Raw genomic sequence first — 22,193 nt, 5'->3', positions numbered from 1 at the left:
TGCTTGTCTCTCTTCCTATGCCCCTCCCCCAACTCATGTGCACACTCTTTCTCTCTCAAATAAATAAAATTCTTAAAAATAAATAAAAAACAAAATAAAATATACAGACCTTAAAATAATTCTATGAGTGCAGTAAGCCAGACCAAAAGGGGTACATACCACATAATTTCATTTATATAATATTTTTTAAAATGCAAACTAATCTATAGTGATAAAAAGATCAGTGGTTGCCTAGGGATGGGTGGTGCAGATAGGGCAGGAAGGAGTGACAAGAGATACAAGAAACTTTTGAGGGTGACAGATCTGTTCCTTACCTTGACTATGGTGATGATTACAGATGTCATAACTTATCAAATGGGTATGCTTTTAAACATGTTCAGTGTATTATATGCCAATTATGCCTCAACAAAACTTAAATAAACTGTCACTTCATTTTCCTGGGCTTTGCCTACTTCTACTGAAGTATCTAGTGAGTTCAACTCCTACTTCTCAGTGAAAATTCCTTAGGGGAAAAAAATAAAGGTGTTTTCTTTATCTTAGAGTCTTAATAACTGTTACAGATAGAAGAGAGGATTGTGTGTTCTGTTTTCTTCCAGAAGAACTTCCAGGACTTGACTATTTCTCAGCTCTAGGATGCTTCTCAGACCCAAATCACCTTCCTTCTCTTTCCCTGCAGGGGCACCCAGGGACACTGTCTGCCTTTGTCTCCTCTCTGTAGCCACAATTACACAATCTTACTCCAGGATGACTGGCAAGGGAATGGAATTTGTTCTCTTTGGGGCTTTGCATGGAGTGCGTATTATAGTACTAGCAGTAGTGCTTTATTGGTCACTAATATGGTTAAATGAAGCCATGTGTACTTTATGTTTCCATTTGTTTAGTTAAACCAAAAAATACAGGCACCCGGGTGGCTGAGTCGGTTAAGCATCTGCCTTCGGCTCAGGTCATGATCCCAGAATCCTGGGATCGAGTCCCACATCAGGCTCCCTGCTCAGCAGGGAGTCTGCTTGTCCCTCTACCCCTCCCTCCTGCTCGTGATCTCTCTCTCTCTCACTCTCTCTCTCTCTCTCAAATAAATAACTAAAATCTTTTAAAAAAAATACATACTTAACATTTAAAAAATTATCTCTTGCCCATAGGACTGTGAGGCTTAGAGACATGCACTCAGCATAGCACCTGGAACATAATAAGCATTCTGTAAGGGTAATCTATATAATTAAGATTAGTATTGCTGTTGTTATATTCACAAAATAAGCAGTTAAAACCTTTACCTTTTAACATTTTATTGTGATGTGAAAATAAGAAAAATGACAAATATAAAGAAATTGTAAAAGTTTGAGAATCGTACAAAAGTCTACAGTAGTCCTGAGTCCATTCTACTTCAGATATTTATTTGTAAAGTTGGGGCTCACCAAAATACCTCTGTCCTTCTGAGTACTCTGCAGGGTAAGGGTACCCCCAGGACCTACAATCAAAGGAAAACTACAGCTGCCCTCTTTGGCAAAGGAGCCATTCCTTTCCTAAGAACTCCCAGGCTGGGTGATTTCCATTCTCCTGGGTCTCCATTCAGCATGCTACAGGTATCCCTTGTTTTATTTAAACTTCATGACAGTCCTGTGAAGTAATTAATATGTCTATTTTCACATAAAGAAACAGTCTCAGAGAAGTTATACAAAGCTACATAAAGCTAAAGACAGAGAGGTCATTCAAACCCTGGTCTCCCTATGCTAAAGCCCCAGAATTTCCCATTATTTTTGGCCATCTTGTCACAGACGGACACTAAATATATATTTCTTTATTTTAGGGAAAATTCTAAAGGAGGCTGATGGAATATTTTGACTAACATGTATCAGTAAATGAAAATATTAGCAGTTAATATTTATTGATATGTTCTAAACACATATCAATAAACACATATCACACTCTATAGTATGAGGTACATACTATAACTCTTTCTATTTCATGGCTGAGGAAACAGAGACAGAAAAACCAGGTAACTTGTCTGAGGTCGCATGGGTAGGATATGAGCCATATTCCTAGAGCCTAGAGCCTTAAATACCACACAATACTGCCTGAGCTGGATATTTTCATTTTGCCCCTCCAGATCCATTCTCTACCCTTGTCCATTAGGCTCTGTGCCCTGGGACACTGACCTTTATAAACTATTTCAGTAGGTCTCCTTGGTCTCCCAGCTTCCAGTTAGATAGAGGAAAATGAAAAGATACTGGGAAGTGAAAAACCAACAGGAATTGAAAAGGATGAAGAAAGTAGGGCTGGATATTTGTTCCTCTGGCTCCATCCCTCCAGGGCTGCTATTTGCCTATCACATGCCATCACCTCTCATGCTATTTGCCTATCACATGCCATCACCTTTGGTCTCCCTGGGTGCTGGCCCAAGCTTCCTCTTCATTGTTGTTGGACTCTTGGTGGTTCAGCATACTCTGTTAGCTGCCCTTAGCCCTGCCCACATCTTGCTAAACTGTTCTTCATTAAAATCTCTCTTGCCCCTGTTGAGTGAGCTATCCAATTTCTGTCCAGATAACTGCTGACACCCTGCCTCTGCAACAGACGGGATCATTCTTGTATCATTCCTAGAGTAAAAATTCTGGGAAGACCTCCCCTCTCCCCTTGATGTTTTAAGAAAATTGATAATAAGATCCCAGAGCATGCAGACTTAAGCAGCTGTTGGGACAGTTTTCCCCAGGAGGGAGGAGGGTTTGGACCCGAGGTTCCTAATGTCCTGGACTTTTACCTCTCTGCCACTTATTCAAAGAAAGAAAAAGGTATTTCAGTGCCTTTTCAGCCCCTGATAAAGTAGAGGGTAGTAAATTTTTTTTTTAAGATTTATGTATTTATTTTAGAGAGTGAGAAAGAGAAGAGGGGCAGAGGGAGAGGGAGAGAGAGAATCCCAAACAGGCTCCACACAAAGTGTGGAGCCCAACACAGGGCTCAATCTCACGACCCTGAAATCAAGACTTTAGCAAAAACAAGAATCAGAGGCCTAACTGAGGTGCCACCCAGGCACCCTGAAAATAGTAAATTTACATCAGATGCCCAAATCTATTGTTAAGAGATAGGACAGGGGGAAATGGGGTTTGCAGGTTTGTTACTTGAAAAAATATACATTAAAAAAACAAACACGTAATATTTTTTCAAAGTCTTATTATGTGCTGGTAGTAATACTGAAACTTCCCAAATTGCTTAGTCTTCTGTGGTTTGTGCTATTATTTATCCTGTCTTATCAATGAAGAAACGGAATCGCAGAGGAGGTAAATAACTTACCCATGAACCTAGTGAGTGGTAGAACTGCCTTCAGACTCGGAGTCTGGCAGTAGACGCCCCCCTGTCTCCTCTCACCAGCTATGGCAGCAGTTATGTCCTAAGGAACAGAGGATGTACTCTGGTCTCCAATGAGCCCCATGATCCTCCGTGAGTGGTCTCTGGCTGCTTGAGTTGCTGGGGTTGCCTTCATCAGCTATTATCAACTTATACTGTCATTATATCCCCTCTCCTACCTCTAGGCTCCATGAAGACAGGGATAGCATCTTGTTGGCCTTTGCTGTCCCCACTGGTTAGAGTGGTGGCTAGCATCAAACACTACAAACATTCATTGAACAAATGAAGGAGGCTGAAATTTCTAACTTTCCTGATAAAATTACAACCTCTTAAGGGGCTAATATCCAAAATATATAAAGAACTTATATGACTTAACACTAAAATAACAAATAATCTAATTAAAGAATGGGCAGAGGACCAGAAAATAAAATTTTCCAAAGAAGATACACAGATGACCAACAGGTACAGAAAAAAGTCTCAACATCACTAATCATCAGGGAAATGAATGCAAATCAAAACCACAGTGAGTTATCACTTCACACCAGTCAGAATGGCTAGTACCCAAAAGACAAGAAGTAACAAGTGTTGGCAAGGATGTGGAGAATAAAGAACCCTCATGCACCATTGGTGGGAATGTAAATTGGTGCAGCCACTGCAGAGAAGAGTATGGAGGGTCCTCAAAAAATTAAAAATAGAAATACCATATGATCTAGTAATCCTACTACTGGACCCAAAGAAAATAAAGACACTAACTCAAAAAAATATATGTACCTCTACGTTTATTGCAGCATTATTTACAATAGCCAAGATAAAGAAAGAACAGAAGTGTTTATCATATACATATTATATATGATAAATACATACACATATATACATCTATATTATATATACATATTATATAATATACATATATTACATATATTATATATACATATTTTATATATAATATACATTATATATGTATACATATATTATATATATGAATATTTTTTTTTCTCAGCCATAAAAAAAGAATGAGATCTTGTCATTTCCAACAACATGGATGGGCCTTGATGGTGTAATGCTAGGTGAAATAAGTCAGACAGAGAAAAACAAATACCATATGATTTCACTTATATGTACAATCTAGAAAAAAAAATTAACAAACAAATAAAACCAGACCTTAAACCCAGAGAACAAACTGGTAGTTGCCAGATGGGAGGTAGGTAGGGGAATGGGTAAAATAGATAAAGGTAATTAAGAGGTTCAAACTTCCAGGTATAAAATAAATAAGTCACAGAGATGAAATGTATAGCATAGAGAATATGGTCAATGATATTGCAATAATATTGTATGGTTATAGATGATAACTACACTTATCGTGGTGAGCACTGAATAATGCATAGAACTGGCAAATCACTATGCTGTACACCTGAAACTAATATAACATTGTATGCTAATTTTACTTAAATTTTAAAAAAATGCATCCTCTGATGAAAACAAAAGTGGAAATCACAGGCAGGGACTTAGGGTGACTAAGAGTACTATCTCAGGACAAAGACTGAATATGTTCCCTAAGTTCAAACACTCAGCAGCAATTTAACCTCGAGCAAGATGCCTCCCTATGCTTCAGCTTCCTCATCTGTGAAGTGGGATTTATGATCATGCTGTCTTCCCTACAGGCTATGGTAAGGAGTAAATGAAATAAAATTAAAGTCTCATTGAATGGCCATATCAAGCACTCGATCATTCTAAGTTGATACTATTATTATTGTCTTAATCACAGGGTGATCGCTGAGAAGGAAAGAATTGTGGGAGCCTTCCACGTTTAATACAGAATGAAGGCAGAATAGAATATACCTGTGCCAAACAGAGCAACACAGGGACCCTTCCAAAGAAAGCACTAAGTGCTCACAAGGAACACTGGCATTAAAACATCCTACACCAAAGCCTTGAAAGTTAATAATAAGAAGGTCATTAAGATTTGAGAGACTTCTAAATATCATCATTTACCTCCTTTAAAAAACAGAAATTATTTGACAATTATTCCTTTATTTTATAAAACTTCCTTCTGATATAATACAGCCCACTATGCAGCATTACTTACAAGTGGGGAATAACACCAATCCATACGGCTAGGATGTCCAGTAGAAAGGGGAGATGGAAGGGGAATGTTTGAAGACATGAGTTGCGAGAGGTAGGGAGAAAGAATGGGGAAACTCAGAACAAGTAAATTATCCAATTAACTATGGATCTTTTGTATTAACTTCTTTGATGCAAAAATATAACATCTGTGGGTAACTTTGTGATTTCAAAGTTGGACTTTTCTTATACTTAAGGAAGCATTGACTAGATCCACTGACAATAACTCAGTTTACAAAGAAATGGAGGAGTAAGGCTTTCAGTTACTTTTCCAACTTCAAAGGTGAGTACATCCTTGAGATGTGTCTTAACTTGTGTTTCCAGAATGTTAATACCATCCGATGATTTATAGACCAATGATGCCCAGCCAAATAATTTTTTCACTTTGGTTTCTTTTATGTTAAATAAAGATGAAAGATACTCTACTTATTATTATTTTTTTAAAAAAACATGAAGAAAGAGGAAACCTGAAGTTATCTCAAGAGGAAGTTGATACAAAATATACCCCACTGGGAAGCTGATGAACTAGGTTAAGGGATAAGACATAAAATCCACAATTACCTTTAGAAACAGACGAAAAATCACTCTTGAGTTAAATGCGAGGACTGAACCCATGTGTGGCTTCCCTGCAGTTCTCATATCGGTTAAGTGTGTAGCCCTCACTATAGCATCTACTTTCCCTAGAGTTTATAATGTTTATGTAATAGGAAAATTCTGAGCAATGAGGAAAGAAAAATGGCTAAACTATATGCTAAAAATTTTGCAAATCCAATTTTAACATCGTCATTCTGGTTTTTGTTAATAAAATCTTCCACCATCATGGCTTTTTTTAAGGGAAACATGGCTTATACAGTTTAGAGTAACCCCTTAACAGTATCTTTTCTCACACAGGAACCAAGAAAACCACCTCTCCATCCTTTTCCCATTTGAGTAAATTTATTTCCTAGCAACAGCTAGCCATCTGGTTTCTAACAAACATAGTGGCACAATTTCTCCACTTTGAGAGCAAAATAACAACATTACGAGGATTATAAAAAATACTAGTGAACATTTATTGGGCACTTACCCTGTCCCAGACCTTGTTTGAAACATTTTACATGCATTATCTCATTTAATCTAACGACTTTCCAAAATGGATAATTCTATTATCCCCATTTTACAAATCAGGAAACTGGAGCTAACAGAAACCATGTCACAAAAGAATTCTTATCAGATAGGATGCATATATCTTTAGGTAACTAAATACTCAACTCTAATTGGCGTAAGCAAAAACATCATTTCCTTAATTCTGGAGGCTTAGCAGTAGGATGGGATTTGAGTGTTGACTTAATCCAAATCTCCCTTATATTTGTTTAATCCTCAGAACTGTATGAAGATGGCTGCATCAGGTCTGGGATTCACATCAATACAACATACTACCTAGAAGAGAACTCTTCCAAGATGTCCCTAGCTAAATTCCTCTTAAGTCTCAGTGGTTCAAAGTAGATGAGATGACCTTTCTCGAACCATCTGGTGAAGGGGTTGAAATTGCCATGATTGACAGCTAAATTACAGTTCATTCCTGTTGGCACCGAACTCCAATTTATAAAAATGGATAATTTTAGGAATGCTTCTCTCTAGTCCTATTCTGCTTAAGCAAAATTTCAAGGTTAAAACATCAGTGGGTTAAATTTGTTTGAATTTTTGTAAATTGTTCTTGTAAATTATTTGATAATTATCAGAATTGTTAAAAATTATTAGGACTATGGGGGCACCAGGGTGGCACAGCCAGTTAAACTTCCAACTCTTGGTTTCAGGTCAGGTCACGATCTCAGGGTTGTGAGACCCAGCCCTGTATGGGGCTCCGTACGGAGTCTGCTTGACACTCTCTCTGCCCCCCATACCCCTCATACTTTCTCTCTCTAAAATAAATAAAATCTTTTTAAAAAATTATTAGGACTACAAAAATTGTACATCATACCCTTTATTCAAAAACTAAAGTGTGTACCTCCGTAGAGCTAATTTTCTCCATTTAAGACAACAATAATATTTTCAATTTTGTCTAAGTCAATTTTCCCTGGGTATGTGGATATAAATGGGGTTACATTTATGAGATTCACCACATTATTTTCTAGCTTTAGAGCCCAACTCCCTATAAAGTCCTATGGTTCTCCCTAAAAGTTCATCCAATTTGTTTTGGGAAGCTCCAAGTTGTGCCTGACTGCTTACAGGTTTGAACAACTGTTCTTTCAAATGCCCTACGTGCAGGCCATGTCTCTTCTCACCTCTTCTCTTCTCTAGTACTTTCTGCCAGGAACCACCATGTTCACAGGGTACAGCATCTTCTGCCCCATCTCTCTGCACCCAACACGACTGTCACTTTTAATCCAGAACCTCACAACACCTTAAGCAGGTGGTGTTCTCACTGAAGCAAGAGAAAATGGTGCTTTTCCTCACTTATGCCCTACTTTGTGTGGATGATATTGACTGTACCCCACAGTCTTACACAATTCCAGGTTAAAAACAACTATAGGAGGAAAGCCTTTCCTTCATTAGGGTCAAACACAGCCCTATGGGATGGGACAAGAAATCCAGTTCCTGAGAAAGTTTTGTACTCTTCCCCAACTCTTTTCATCCCAGGTTCCCAAATTCTCATGCAAATTTTTATGAAAATAACCTCTAAATGATTCCCTCTATAGTTGTCAGACCCTGCCCAGGCATTTCTGAATCTCTATAATGGACACAATATGAACTCAAGCCATAACCCTCTTACGGCTATTTCTTCCAACAAAAACATTTTTACACTAAAGTGACCTCCCAAGTTTGTATATCATAGGTTAATAAAAATATTTTTGCTGGATATTCTAGAAATTTGCAACATCCTATGAGTTCCACCATGATGTAACAGAACTCTTAAGTAGAAGAAGACTTACTGAACCATTTTAGTCAAGACACAAAGGAATCTGTCATGAAATTAATAGAACTTGTACAGATACAGTAACTACATCAATCAAATGTGAATTTATGCCCACAGAAGACCTTATCTTTGTATTGGGACATTCGTAGAAACTTAAGTAGAAGCCAGGTTGATTGATTAATTAATTAATTAAATGTTATTATCACAGTGAGGCCCCAAGAAAGTACCAAAAAGGAGAAAGAATTGTGAGAGATGTGTCCCAAACACTATTTTAGAAAATATCAAGATTTTCTTAGTATATGTTATTGATTTTATTACCATAAAAGTTTTTAGTTAACTATATAGTTACTTACTTAAAATTTTTTACTTTTAATCTTGGATATCAAACGTCATTAGAATTTTGCTCAATAACGTTTTCATAGTCTACTTCAGTGAACAGTCACACCTTATGTTACCAGTTATCCAAAAGTTGTGCATCAGAAACACAAATGAACTTTCATAAACAACAAAAACTATAAAAATTTCCAATTCCCACTGAATGAATTTTAAGTACATTTATGCTTAAATCTCAATAACATGTCAGTATAGAATAATATAATCTAGAAACTAATACTATATAAATCTATGCTTCCCCACATTGGTTTCATGCCCTTATTGACCTGTGGACTAGAAAAAAAAGAAAAAAGAAAAAAAAAAAAAAACCTCTCTGCAAACTGTTTTTGAAATCAAATTTGTCACAACTAGGTTGGTCTAACTAATACCTTGGTAAGGTAGTTAGTAATAAAGTAGACCCACTTTATTAAACTGACCTCATTAACTTGTTTTTTGTCCAGATGGAACACTTGACCAGAACTTGTAGAGGCAATTTCTTCATAGACTTTATATCCAATATGGCCCCTGTCGTCACAATCTCCAGTGAGCACAAATACCACCTAAGATTTTTTTAAAAAAAGAAGACAATTTAAAGTGTTTTCAGAAATCAATATGTATTTACTGAGTACCTATTATGTGTCAATATGCTACTAGTAAAGTGGAATATATACATTACATATATACATATGTAAATGTATGTAATACCACACACATATTATACATATATTTCTTTTTCTCCCTATATCCATGCACTTCGCAAAAGTTTTTGAAGTCCTTCTTATTTAAGAGGTGGAGCTTAATCTGTCACCTTCAAATTAAACCTTGGACTTGTGATTAGCTTTGGCCAGCAGCCCAAGGCAAAAGGGACATTCTATCAGTTCTGAGCTTACATTCAAGAGGCCTTGTGCATTTCCACTTGATCTCTAGTGCTTCTGCCTTGGCCATGAAAAGAACATGTCTAAACTAGCCTACTGGTCTCAAAAAAGGGTGAGAAACCTATGAGGCAGAGCCAAGTCACCCTAGAGATCAGCCTAGATAAGTCAAACCCAAACTCTCCCCAGACACACAAGTGAGCAGGCCTCACCTGGATCAACAGAGCCCTGCAAATATGTGAGAAATAAATGCTTATTGTTTTAAGCCATTGAGAGGTAGAACTGTTTGTTATACAGCAATAGTTAACTGATACAATAAGTAATTCTTACTCAGGCAAGATTCCACATAGGAGGTGATATTTGAGACATAGGTCTATGTTTTTGTTAGTTAAAAAGATAAGATGGTAAGAAGAACTTTCATTAATCCCCAATCATATCTTCTCTGTATTAAAAAACAAGGTATTAATATGTACAAATATTACATATCGATCTAATATGTTTAAATTAAATGACACATACATATTGGAGTATATATATACAGATCAATAGTTGTAATTACTGACATTTGCCATACAAAGTACAAAGAGAGGCAACCTCTCACGTGCCACATAGGCATACCTTCTTTTATTGCACTTTGCTTTATTGTGCTTCACAGATACTGTGTTTTTCACAAATTAGAGGTTTGTGGCAATCCTGCATCAAGCAAATCTATCAGCACCATTTTCCAATAGCATTTGCTCATTTCATGTCTCAGTGTCACATTCTAGTAATTTTTGCAATATTTCAAACTTTTTCATTATTTGTATATTTGCTATGGTGATTTGTGATCAGTGAAAATGATTTGCTGAAAGCTCGGATGATGGTTAGCATTGTTTAGCAATAAAGCATTTTTTATTTGGGGCGCCTGGGTGGCACAGCGGTTAAGCGTCTGCCTTTGGCTCAGGGCATGATCCCGGCGTTATGGGATCGAGCCCCACATCAGGCTCCTCCGCTATGAGCCTGCTTCTTCCTCTCCCACTCCCCCTGCTTGTGCTCCTTCTCTCGCTGGCTGTCTCTATCTCTGTCGAATAAATAAATAAAAATCTTTAAAAAAAATAAAAAAATTTTTAAAAAAGTATTTTTTATTTAAGGTATATATATTGGTTTTTAAGACATGATAATACTTCACACTTAAGAGAGTACAATATAGTGTAAACATAACTTATATGTACACAAAAAATTCATTTGGCTTTATTGTGATATCTGCTTTATCGTGGTGGTCAGAACTGCACCCACAGTATCTCCATTGTATGCCTGAATTCCTTCCAGCTGTATTCAGATAGAAAATTTGGGGGCTAATTCCTACTTACTTGTGACTGTTTCTGTTGGATAAGCTGGAGCACCTCATGAGTGAGCCGATAATCCTTAGACCGTGCATCGGTGAAAACATAGATGAAAGAGCCGGGAAGAGAAATTTCCAAGGCAATTTTTATAGCTCCAATACTCATTTCTGGACAATCACCACCACCCTGTTGAGAAGCAGAGAAAAAAATGCAATTATTTCATCAACAAAAAAGAAAGGAAAATTTTAGTTACAACAAGTTGCTTTAGAAGTTCTAGAACTAAACAAGTTCTCTTCACATTTACTTTCCATCAGTTTGCTACTGGATTAATCACTTTGCTTACCAGGAAATAGAAAAGATATAAAATGATGTGGAGATAGAAAAACGTATATTTTTGGATAAATTATAAATTCACCCCAAATACACAAAGGAATAGAAATTTGTTAAATACTTTTCACCTAATTAGATGTTAATTCACTCTCCCATTCCCTACATGACTATTAATGACTATTCCCTCTTTTCTTATCTCTTATTTGATGACCTTGTTTTTATTGTAGTGAGACAAACAGAAGAGAACTTCCATGAACTCCCACCACGATATCTATTAACCTAGCCACATGCTCTGTCTGTACAGTGAAGAATCATTTGGGCATAGTCAAGACTGACTATGCCTAATCAAAAACACAGCTCCTGTGGCTGTTCCCTCTCTACTCCACTGCCAAACATTCCTCTTTACTGAATCATTCCCACTGGCAAACAAACATACTGTTATATCTCCCATACCTCAAGTTTTTGCTCAAATGTTACCTATCAGAGAAGCCTCCCATGACCACCTTATATAAAATACATACTCTTTGTCACTCTTTTCATTCTGCTTCATTCTTCCTACTAACACATGATCTCTGTGTTTTATTTCCTACTTGAATAGGCCCAATGTATTTTCCTAGACAATAATAGTCCGCATTCTAGGAAGAATTCTTCTCACATTTATTTCATTCAAAATTATATGGATTTACAAATAAAACTGTAAGTATGCTGTATTTACAGTTTTATATATTTTAAATTTAGGATTACATTCTTCCTATGCTCCCTGCCACCAATGTTCTTCAAAATCATAGGTTCTAATGATTGCAAAAATATTCTGCCTATGTCCCATAATTTAGTTAACCATTTCTCTACTGTTGATTAATGCTCTTTCCAATTTCCCTCTATTATAAATATACAAACACAAATCTATTTTATATATAATATAAAATTTATAAGTATAAATTATATATGTATACACACATACATATACATATATATAAATGTTTGATTATTTCCTTAGCATAGATGAAGGGAATGGACTTTCAACCAACATGTTTGAGCAATCAATAACTGCTACACCCTGCTAGGATTTAGACATACAAAGATGAATAAGAAGCTAAAGTATCTTGCCCTTAAGGAACTCATGGTCTAGAAAAGACAATCAAATAAAAAGCAAGAGAGCTTGGGGTTATAGGGGGGCCTTATAGTTCTATACTTCACCAGAATTCAGTAAGTAAGAGCTCTTTCTCAAACAGAAAATAATTACTTGACAAAAGGGATAAGGTTTTTTCTTTAAACTCTGGAAGTTCCTACTTGATTCTCCTACTGTGGCTTTTCCCAGACTTCAAACAGTCTCAGATTGTGATACAATATTCTGAACACCATAGATCTAATCAGGGTCAAAAGAGCCAGGCATTTGAACCGTTTACACTGCAGTTTGGATAAACTGGAGAATCTTTTCTTGCTTTGGATCTCTCTCACAACTTACAGGCTGAGAGTACCATTTATTAAATGAGTTGGAACACAGCCCCAATTATTATAAAATGCTTCTAAAATTGAGACACCCATGAAATATTATGTCACTTTCTTAATGGTTGGGGACTGAACGCTGCAGTAACCTGATCTTCACTTCTGAGAAGATGTCAGCTGAAGACTACCAGAAATTTTACTCCATTAATAGTCCTTTCTATTTTGCAGAACTTATCATCTACCCATTATTACTCATGTGTATGTTCATGACATTTAGTTTAGCAGATAATACGGTTCTCAAAAACTTGTATACTTGTATCTTCAGACTGTACTTACCTCCCAAATTCCAATTTTACATTTTTGTATAGATTTATTTATTTGAGAGATAAAAAGAGAAAGAGAGAGTGAGTGGGGGAAGGGGCAGAGAGAGAGAATCTTCAAGAAGACTCCCTGCCAGGTGCAGAGCCCCATTTGGAGCTTCAGCCCACAATCCATGAGATCACGACCTGAGCCAAAACCAAGAGCCAGATGCTCAACCGACTGAGCCACCCAGGCAATTAAAAATTACATTTTAAAAATGTAATTTTTAATTGCTTGTTAAACATCCACTGCTAGGGTGCCTGGGTGGCTCAGTCAGTTAAGCATCTGCCTTTGACTCAGGTCATGATCCCACGGTCCTGGGATTGAGCCCCATGTTATTAGGCTCCCTGCTCAATGGGGAGTCTGCTTCTCCCTTTGCCTCTGCCCCTTCCCCCTACTCATGCTCTCTCAATCTCTCTCTAATAAATTAATAAAATCTTTTAAAAAAATCTCCTAGATGTTCTATGGGTCTCCACAATTCCATAGGTCTAAAACAGAACTCATTATATATTCCCCAACCATGTCTTCCTATTTTTGTTAATCAAACTACCTGCCTCAATATCCAGGTTCAAATCTAAGTCATCTTGACACCTCCCACTTCCTTCACCTAATCAGTGGTCAAACCATATTCCTCTACTTCCATCATGAATCAGTCCCCTCCCTTCCTCCTTACTTCCTGCAATTCACTCTTCTTATCATTGATTTTGTTACAAGTATAGCCTCCAATCTAACCTTCCGCTCTGCCTACACCAAACTTTATTTTTCCTTCAGTAAAGAGCTGTCTGTATCATGTTCCTACTTAAACTCTTCCACTACTTGTGTTGGATCAAATTCTTTTTCTAGTTTCCTATCTCCTACTGCTCCCTCTTCATAAATTGCTTCCTTTAAACTAAGACTACTTCCTGTTCTTTAAATATGCCCCTTTCTTTACACTGTAATGCCTTTAGTACTTTCATTCATCTTTCTACTGCTCCATTTCCACCATCAACACTCCTCATCAATATATGCATGGCTAGGGTTGCCTGGGTGTCTCAGTCAGGTAAGCCTCTGCCTTCAGCTCAGGTCATGATCCTGGGATGGAGCCCACACTGGGCTCCCTGCTCTGCAGGGAGTCTGCTTCTCCCTCTTCCCCTCCCACTGCTCATACTCTTTCTCTCTCTCTTTCAAATTAATAAATAAAATCTTAAAAAAAAATATGTGTATATATATATATATATATATATATATATATATATACATATACATATATATATATATGGCTAAATTCTCCCATTTTCTATAAGCTCATTGGTGGCAGTAACTGTGCTTTGCCACATCCTTAAGTCCTGAGTTCATAACATTTGCTGGCACATAGTAATCACTGAGTAAATATTTGACAAATTGAACTATTTTTCCTTCTAAAGTTGAGATGATATGCCTTCCCTCTTTAAAACTTTCTCTTTTCTTCCAGTCAAATATACTTCTTCACTCTTCAGATTTACTTTAATATGCTTTACATTTCAATGACATAGCATGTTTTCCTCTGCATAATAGTTATTTAGGGGGATTGTCGCGTGCTAAAAATGTCCTTAAATAAGCATTTGTGTGCTAGGAAGGTGGGAAATAGCTACTGGGCACATTAAGAACTTTAATATATTGCATAGGAATAATTCTTACTTGAAGCCAACTTTGCACATCTGTAATGAATATTCCGGACTGCTCAAAAAACTAGATTCCTATTGTATTTTCAGAAGCTTAAACAAAAACATTCCTCAACTGTGCTTGACATCATGAACCTGAATGTGAATCACAATATAAAATTTACCCGTTCCACAAGCATTTGTTGAATGGCCAAGTACACAATATAGCTAGCTCTGTGGTAGAATAATTCTAAGGAGAGATTAATTATCTCTTGCTAATTGTCACCTAATATCAAGAGGCTGGGAGAAGTCTTCTGTCTATGGGCCAAAAATTAGAACAGCTAAGAAATCTCCAGGGATATACCCAAGGAATGACAAGAAGGATAAGCCTTGTCCAGTTAGTAAAAGACAGTTTTCCAGCCACTTAACTTGTGTTCAAATTTACTCTAAGAGGACCTAGGGATGCCTTAGTTCATCTCAAAACATTACCTAGGAGTAGACTCTCGAGACCATTAGAATCCTTGGAAGTTACTCCAAATGAACTCATCCTATTGAGATCCCTCCATATCTTCAGACTCATACTAAAACTTGAAGGTAGCCCCCCCAAAAAACCCCATGTGTTGAAATGGAACCTCTAAGCCTTAATTAAGTACTTTTTCACCCTATAAGTTTGAATAGATAAATTTAAAACCACATTTTAATAAAACCTATATGGTCAACATTTTCTTTTCTTTTTTTAAGATTTTATTTATTTATTCATGAGAGACAGAGAGAGAGAGAGGCAGAGGGAGAAGCAGACTCCCCACTGAGCAAGGAGCCCGATGTGGGACTCGATCCCAGGACCCTGGGATCATGACCTGAGCGGAAGGCAGACGCCTAACCAACTGAGCCACCCAGGCACCCGGTCAACAACATTTTCTATAAATATTGGAACCACCTTATTCTCCTGAAAACATCACCTCTGTGAAACAATGAACCTCATATATAGTAAGCTTAACACTGGTTAATAGCCAAAGGAAAGAGTGCGATGAGCTGACATAGCTATAACTCCAGAGGATTTCACAAATATAATTGCAAATAAAAGGCATTCCTTTTATTTCTTGAACTCTTTTATATCATACTCTCAAAACAAAGTCGTTAACTTTTATGGAGAAATTAACATTAAGTCTCAAAGCAGCCAGAATTGGGGAATGTCAAGTCAAAAGGAAATCTTTTGATCCATGTATGTCAGAAACCGTACTGGGTGTACTTACACATCCCTTAAGAGTGATTTGTGTAGCTTAACTTTTTTCCTGCTGTGAAAATCAGTGTATTCTTTACAATAAAAATGATTATGCTGCCCTGAATTTCACATTTGCAGACACAGATTATATTATAATCATATTGACTACATAGTGATTAGAAGTTGTTCTCAGGAACAACTCTTCTCTTTCCAAAATAGTACAGTATCACTAAACGATTAACTTTTTGCTTAGCTAGGTTAGTGGATAACTGAAAATTAAAAATAAATGTTAACCAGTAATTTATATCTTAGTGAAACTATTCGTCTATCTCACTGCAGATGTATGTTCTGGAAAAGAAAAAAAATTTTTTCCAAAAGAAGTTAACATATAATGTTATATCCTTATAAAAGCTCCCTATGTTATACTTGAGTTTGAATTTCTAATCATTTTAAATCATAAATAATCACGAAAATTATCTAGAAAAGGAATACTTTAGATATGAGCTGTCTAAGACAATGGCCACTAACAGGCCTCGAGCAGTTATCACGCATTCGAAATATGGCTAGTGAAACTAAGGAACCAGATATTTTATTTTACTTTAATGAATTACAATTTAAATTGAAAAACTATAGAAGTACTCATTTATCACACTGATGACATTTTGATATGCTAATACTTTGGATATAACTGAATTAAATATTAAAATTAATTTAAACTGTTTTTAAAAATTACATATGTGGGGCGCCTGGGTGGTACAGCGGTTAAGCATCTGCCTTCGGCTCAGGGCGTGATCCCTGTGTTATGGGATCGAGCCCCACATCAGGCTCCTCCACTATGAGCCTGCTTCTTCCTCTCCCACTCCCCCTGCTTGTGTTCCCTCTCTCGCTGGCTGTCTCTATCTCTGTCGAATAAATAAATAAAATCTTTAAAAAAAAATAAAAATAAAAATAAAAATTACATATGTGGCTCACATCATAGTTTTGTTGGACATCTCTGCTTTAGAATGATACTTGGTTTAGTTATGTAGGCTTCATTCTAGACTGTTATTTGTAAGATGGCTGCTTTGCTCTAAAAGTCTTCCATGAACTTTGCTTCCTGGCAGAAGTTATTAAAAACAAAATTCAAGTTGCTTTAATTTACTAAGGATCAGGAATCAAATGAAAATCTACTCCAAAAAACTATAAATTATTGACTTTATTTAAATACACACACACACAAAGTTTATAAATAAAGTTTTTGCACAACTGTAGAAATATATTGAGATATATATATTAGAAACTTATCCCACAGGTTTGCTAATAGTCTTTCTCAAATCACTAACTGATCATCTGATTCTTAAACTAGTTTTGGCAGAAGAGGACTAAAAAGAATCATCATCAAATGTCCATATTTATAAATAAACCTCACAAAATCAGATCCCTAAGGTTGATTTGTATCAAACTCATGCATAGATTTTTAAACTGGGGGCAAGGGGGTTGTGACTGAAACACTAAAAACACACTATTTTACATAGTTCCAAACTTTAAAAAAAGTAGTCCTTTCAAAAAAGTCTTAACATTTTATGTTTTGACTTGAATACCAAAAGGAAAAAAAAAGTAAAATAATATTCCACAAAACATCTATAATGGAGAAACTTAGAATTGATGAACTTGAATCTATGAAAAGCCTCATTAATTTAATTGACACTTTCGTTGGTAATAAGACACCTTACTGTATTAACTCAGCAGATATCTCCTCTAAGCCAAGCACTAAGACAGTATTGTCGCATACACTATGTTATCTACTCTTTACATCAGTTGATGAGGTAGGTATCATTTTTAGCACATTACACTGCCAGCACTAAATCTTGAAAACCCCTTTCCTAGGGTCACACAACTACTAAGTGAAAGAGCACAGACTGGAACTCAGTTCTGCCTGGCCTGAGAGTTCATGCAAGTGAGGCATTTTATTACCTTCATCAACTTCTGTGACTGCAAGCAAGTAGCTTGTCAGGAAAAAAAAGGTTCTCATTCTTCAAGATGCCTACCAAATACTGTTCATTCTTCCATTGCAACATTTGTTGAGTTGTGTTATAATTTATCTGTCTCCTCCCACTAGATCTTTGTTCCTTGAGGAACTCAGTAAGTGTTTCATTGTGGTTTGATTTATGAAGGGATAAATGAATGACTAGTGAGTAAATGGGCAAATGACATTGTGCAAATCAATCTTAACAACAATCTAGGCACACTTTCCGTGTTCAGCCGCTGCTTTATTCAAGCCTAGCCCATCTCCTTTCAAGGAAAACAATTCCAGAGCTAAGTCTCCTAAAAGTACAAGTGCCTGTATATGTATATTCTTAGTGGTATAGAAAACTAACTCCCTCCAGCTCTCATATCTCTGTATCTCTCTCTGTCTCTTTGTCTCTCCATCTCCCTCTCTCTCTCAAACCTGGCATGTTGTCATTTTATTATTTAACAAAAGGAAAGAAGCATGGCTATGGAAATGTATCTCCTAAAACCACATAAACCTGCACACATACATGAAAATGTAAAGTGAGAAGGACCTGACTTAGTTAACTTTGTGTTTTTACTTGAACTCTAAAATAGAACTTATCTATATCAGAAGGCATATTCTTGCTCAGTATTTTGATATTCACTTTATCTTTATAATTCGACTGATGGCTACAATTTACTAAGCTGCCAAAGACATTTTAGATAGAAAAAAAAATGTGTGCTGGAAAAACAGAAGCGTGTGAACTTTTACAGTAAATGTCGCTCCTGGAATTAAAGAAAGAAAAAAAACAACAACAAAAACTGTAACCTCAGAGTTACAGTAATAATTGTGTTAAAAAAATAAATTCCTGAAAAGCAAGATAAAATAAGAATGAACAGAAATCTTATCAGTCAGGGGAGTAATAAAACAGAGATTATCATGCTGTATTTTCTGAACATAAGACAATGTGGGAGTGGCACTAAAATAAACTGAACCTTTAAACCCTGAGAGGAGTTGGAGAAAAATGAGGTCCCTATCCAAAACCTAATGGGAAAATGCTCATCAAACAAGGGGTCAGAGTACTAGGAAGGCTAATCTCAGAGCAGGCCCTCGCCCATGCCTTATTATTTCTCTTCTAGTCAACTCATACCAATTCTTCTAGTCTCATTACCCATTTTCACTGAACTACTGTTTATACCAGTTGTTTCCCAGATAAGCCTAACTCCAAGCAATGAAAAAAATGAAACTTTTTTGGTACGCTCATGCCTAAGTCCAAAATAAGTATTAGTGGCCTTATAATATAATACCCTTATTCTATCATAACTATAACCTACTAAGCCTTGTTTCAAAGTCAAACTGTATTTTTCCTTCATGTGAACACCCACTGCTCAAAATGTCTTGTGTCATTTGCCCTTTACCTATAAAATTTAGGAATGACACTCAGTCTTAAGCTGAACAAAAGTTTATAACTCTCAGTTCTCTTTCTTAAAACACAGTTGTGTGATTCTATGACCAAGAAAACAGAAGGTACATGTGGAAACCATTACATTGCATTGAACCTAAAATAAAGTTGCATCCAAGCAAGTATAAAATAAATCAGAATGACTGTAGAATCCTAATGCATTAGTGACATTTGGTCTTCATCACTTGGAGAAAATATGGCAGGGATATACTGAGAGATAACCAGAGTATTTCATTTTTTAAAAAAGATTTTATTTATTTATTTGAGAGAGAGAAAGAGAGTGAGCATGGGCAGGAGGGAAGAGCAGAGGGAGAGAGAGAAGCAGACTCCCCAATGAGCAGGAAGCCCAATGCGGGACTGGATCCCAGGACCCCAGCATCATCACCTGAGCTGAAGGTAGACGCTTAACCGACTGAGCCACCCAGGTGCCCAGAGTATTTCAGAGCCCACACTTCAAATCTCTATAATCAAACTAAAAGATGTGACATTCCAGGCAGTCCACCACGCTGCCCTTTACTAGTTTGGAGAAGGTGGAATCCAAATCAAGGCATCAAAAAACAGTCGGCTTTGCTTTCGGATGCATTAAAGTTTAACAATTACAACCCTTTCCAGGCTTTCAGATTATCACCTGTCAGTAGTAAGGGTCTAACTCGTCAACAATTGATCTTTCAATTTGTTGGAACTTCTTTCATGTTTGGTCTTCGGAGGAGATTAGTTCACTTCAATTTAAATAATCATAAAGGATACACTATGTACCAGCCATTCAATATCTTGATTAATAAATCAGAAAATGATACACCTTCATGCTACTTAGAGAATTCCTTCCTTTGTCCTCCAAGGATTCTCTACCTTTTTATTGTGACCTTTACTTTTCCCACCAAATTAAGACATTGCCCTAGTCCCTGGATGGGATTCCTGATCTCTCCTAACATATGGCTCCCTTGTTTGCCCAGAGAGAATGAGCCAGAAGAGGGCAGGATTGTGTGCCTAAGGAGACCCTTACAGCCACTCATCATCTGCTTATTCAAGGATTAGCCCGGTTTTCTTTCTCCTTGTTTTCCTTGGGCTATGACCCTTCTCTGTCTTACCTTAGTACTCCTCAGATTCAGCTTGCCCACTAAAACCTCTGCCTTCCTTTCCACTCTAACACTCACATATGGATTTTATATCCTCCCCAGCACATTTGGTATTACCTTTATTATTGGGTAGTTGAAGGAAATTATAATGTTGTGATTGTGTAAGGTGTGTTTTATTTTATGTGTTAAAAATATATTTATACTGCTTATGTAATTTTAGCCCTTGGCAAAAAAAAATATCAACGTAATGTAGTTTTTGCCAATAAAATCATTATAATTTACGAACATTATAATTTACAGGGAAGTTTGAGATAGATGAACTGTATGGGTTGTTTTAGAGCTAGTAATCATTAAACAAAACTAGTGAACTAAGATCTAGATCATCTCACAGGAGGAGACTCGTATATATCAACAGACTAGATAAATGAGGATTTTCAAAAATCAACATGAATATAGAAGGATGGAGACCTGGTTTAAAGTCTAGATGAGGAAATCTGACAGATTGAGCTGGTGACTGCATCTGAATTCAATAATATGATATGACTCTCAAAGCCCGGTATTAGCCTCAAACACCAAGACAGGCTCCAGGACACCGCTCTGGAGCAGGGCCTCTCGTATCATCTGGTGATGAAGACCAGTGCTATCAAATCCCTAACTGGGGTTAGTTCATGTCTGAGGTATTGATAGGTTTCTGGAAGGGATTCAGACATCTGATGGAATAACTGGACAAATATCAAAGGGAATACTAATACCAAGACTCCACAATTCTTCCTGACACTTTTTCAAAGCCTACGAATAAAGACAGCTTCTTAAGAACTGCTCCTGATCAATTTGGATTGAGAAGAAACTCTTAATTTCCCATACATTCATTTTGCTCAACATGAGGTTGATAGTTTTCTCTAGGAGTCCTGACTTTAGATCAAGAAACATTCTCCCAAGGAAAACATTTTGACCTCCGTCCTTACCATCACCTAAAAACTGACAAAATCAAATGCAGTACTTACTATGGGGAATAGAGTTATCCTTTGGTTGGGTAAGGAGCATGTATGGGATGAATCCAGGCATCATGGGTCAGTGAATTCCTCTTCTTAAATGCTATTTTGTCACATGTAACTGCAATATTTACTCTGCAATGACTCATGTGTCTACCCTTTGGAACATTCCCATACACGCACATTTTGAAAAGAAAATCAAGACTTTTATCATCATAATCCATACCCACCTCATTCCGTCTATATTCTGCTTTGAAAAAGTAATTTAATACTCAGAATACTCTTCTATACTCTCTGCCCTTTGTAGATATAAAAGATTGTTACGAAATCATCTAGCTTTTTGCTTCTGGATAGGGTATCAGGGTAGATAGCTAGAAAAGAGCCAAACATTTCTACTCAGGGCCCTCCATTCTCTTTACTTCCTGAGGATTTAGGATTATTTGTCCCTCAGAGAATTCATATGGTCTAGCAAAAAACTCCAGCAGCAAATGAAAGTTTTAAAAGGTGTTTCATTCAAGATCCAGGAAGTTTCAACTCTAACAACAAAAATAATCAAAACATTACCTACAAATACAACTACAGTATGAATACTACCTTTCAATCTCTTAAAGGGCTTCTTGTCCTTGTGTTTCTCCAAGGCGTTTGTGAGGTCATACTTAAATAAGCTTACCGGAGTAAGTCATGAGAACATATGCTGAGCAGTAAGAACAATTTTTATTTATAATTAACTTTGTCATTTGCTACTCCGTAAATTTAGGTGAGCCAATTACTCAAAGTGATCAGGGGTTGCAGTGA

The 22,193-nt window shown here is 36.6% G+C and overlaps 1 protein-coding gene across 3 annotated transcripts in view; it reads right to left on the bottom strand.

Annotated features, from left to right (window-relative positions):
* Positions 1-22,193, bottom strand: part of HMCN1 (hemicentin 1) — a 467,939-nt gene that overhangs the window by 337,953 nt on the left and 107,793 nt on the right. For all 3 annotated transcript variants that reach the window (XM_087858481.1, XM_045811326.2, XM_087858478.1), the window contains exons 3-4: positions 10,947-11,105; positions 9,163-9,285 (exon numbers count right to left, since the gene is read on the bottom strand). In XM_087858481.1, the coding sequence (XP_087714607.1) occupies positions 9,163-9,285; positions 10,947-11,105 (282 nt within the window). The remainder of the gene's footprint in view (positions 1-9,162; positions 9,286-10,946; positions 11,106-22,193) is intronic.

Source organism: Ursus americanus, chromosome 2 (genome assembly GCF_024610735.1).
Source record: "Ursus americanus isolate L20-20 chromosome 2, mUrsAme1.1.p, whole genome shotgun sequence".
NCBI lineage: Eukaryota > Metazoa > Chordata > Mammalia > Carnivora > Ursidae > Ursus > Ursus americanus.
This window is presented reverse-complemented; position numbering and strand designations above follow the sequence as displayed.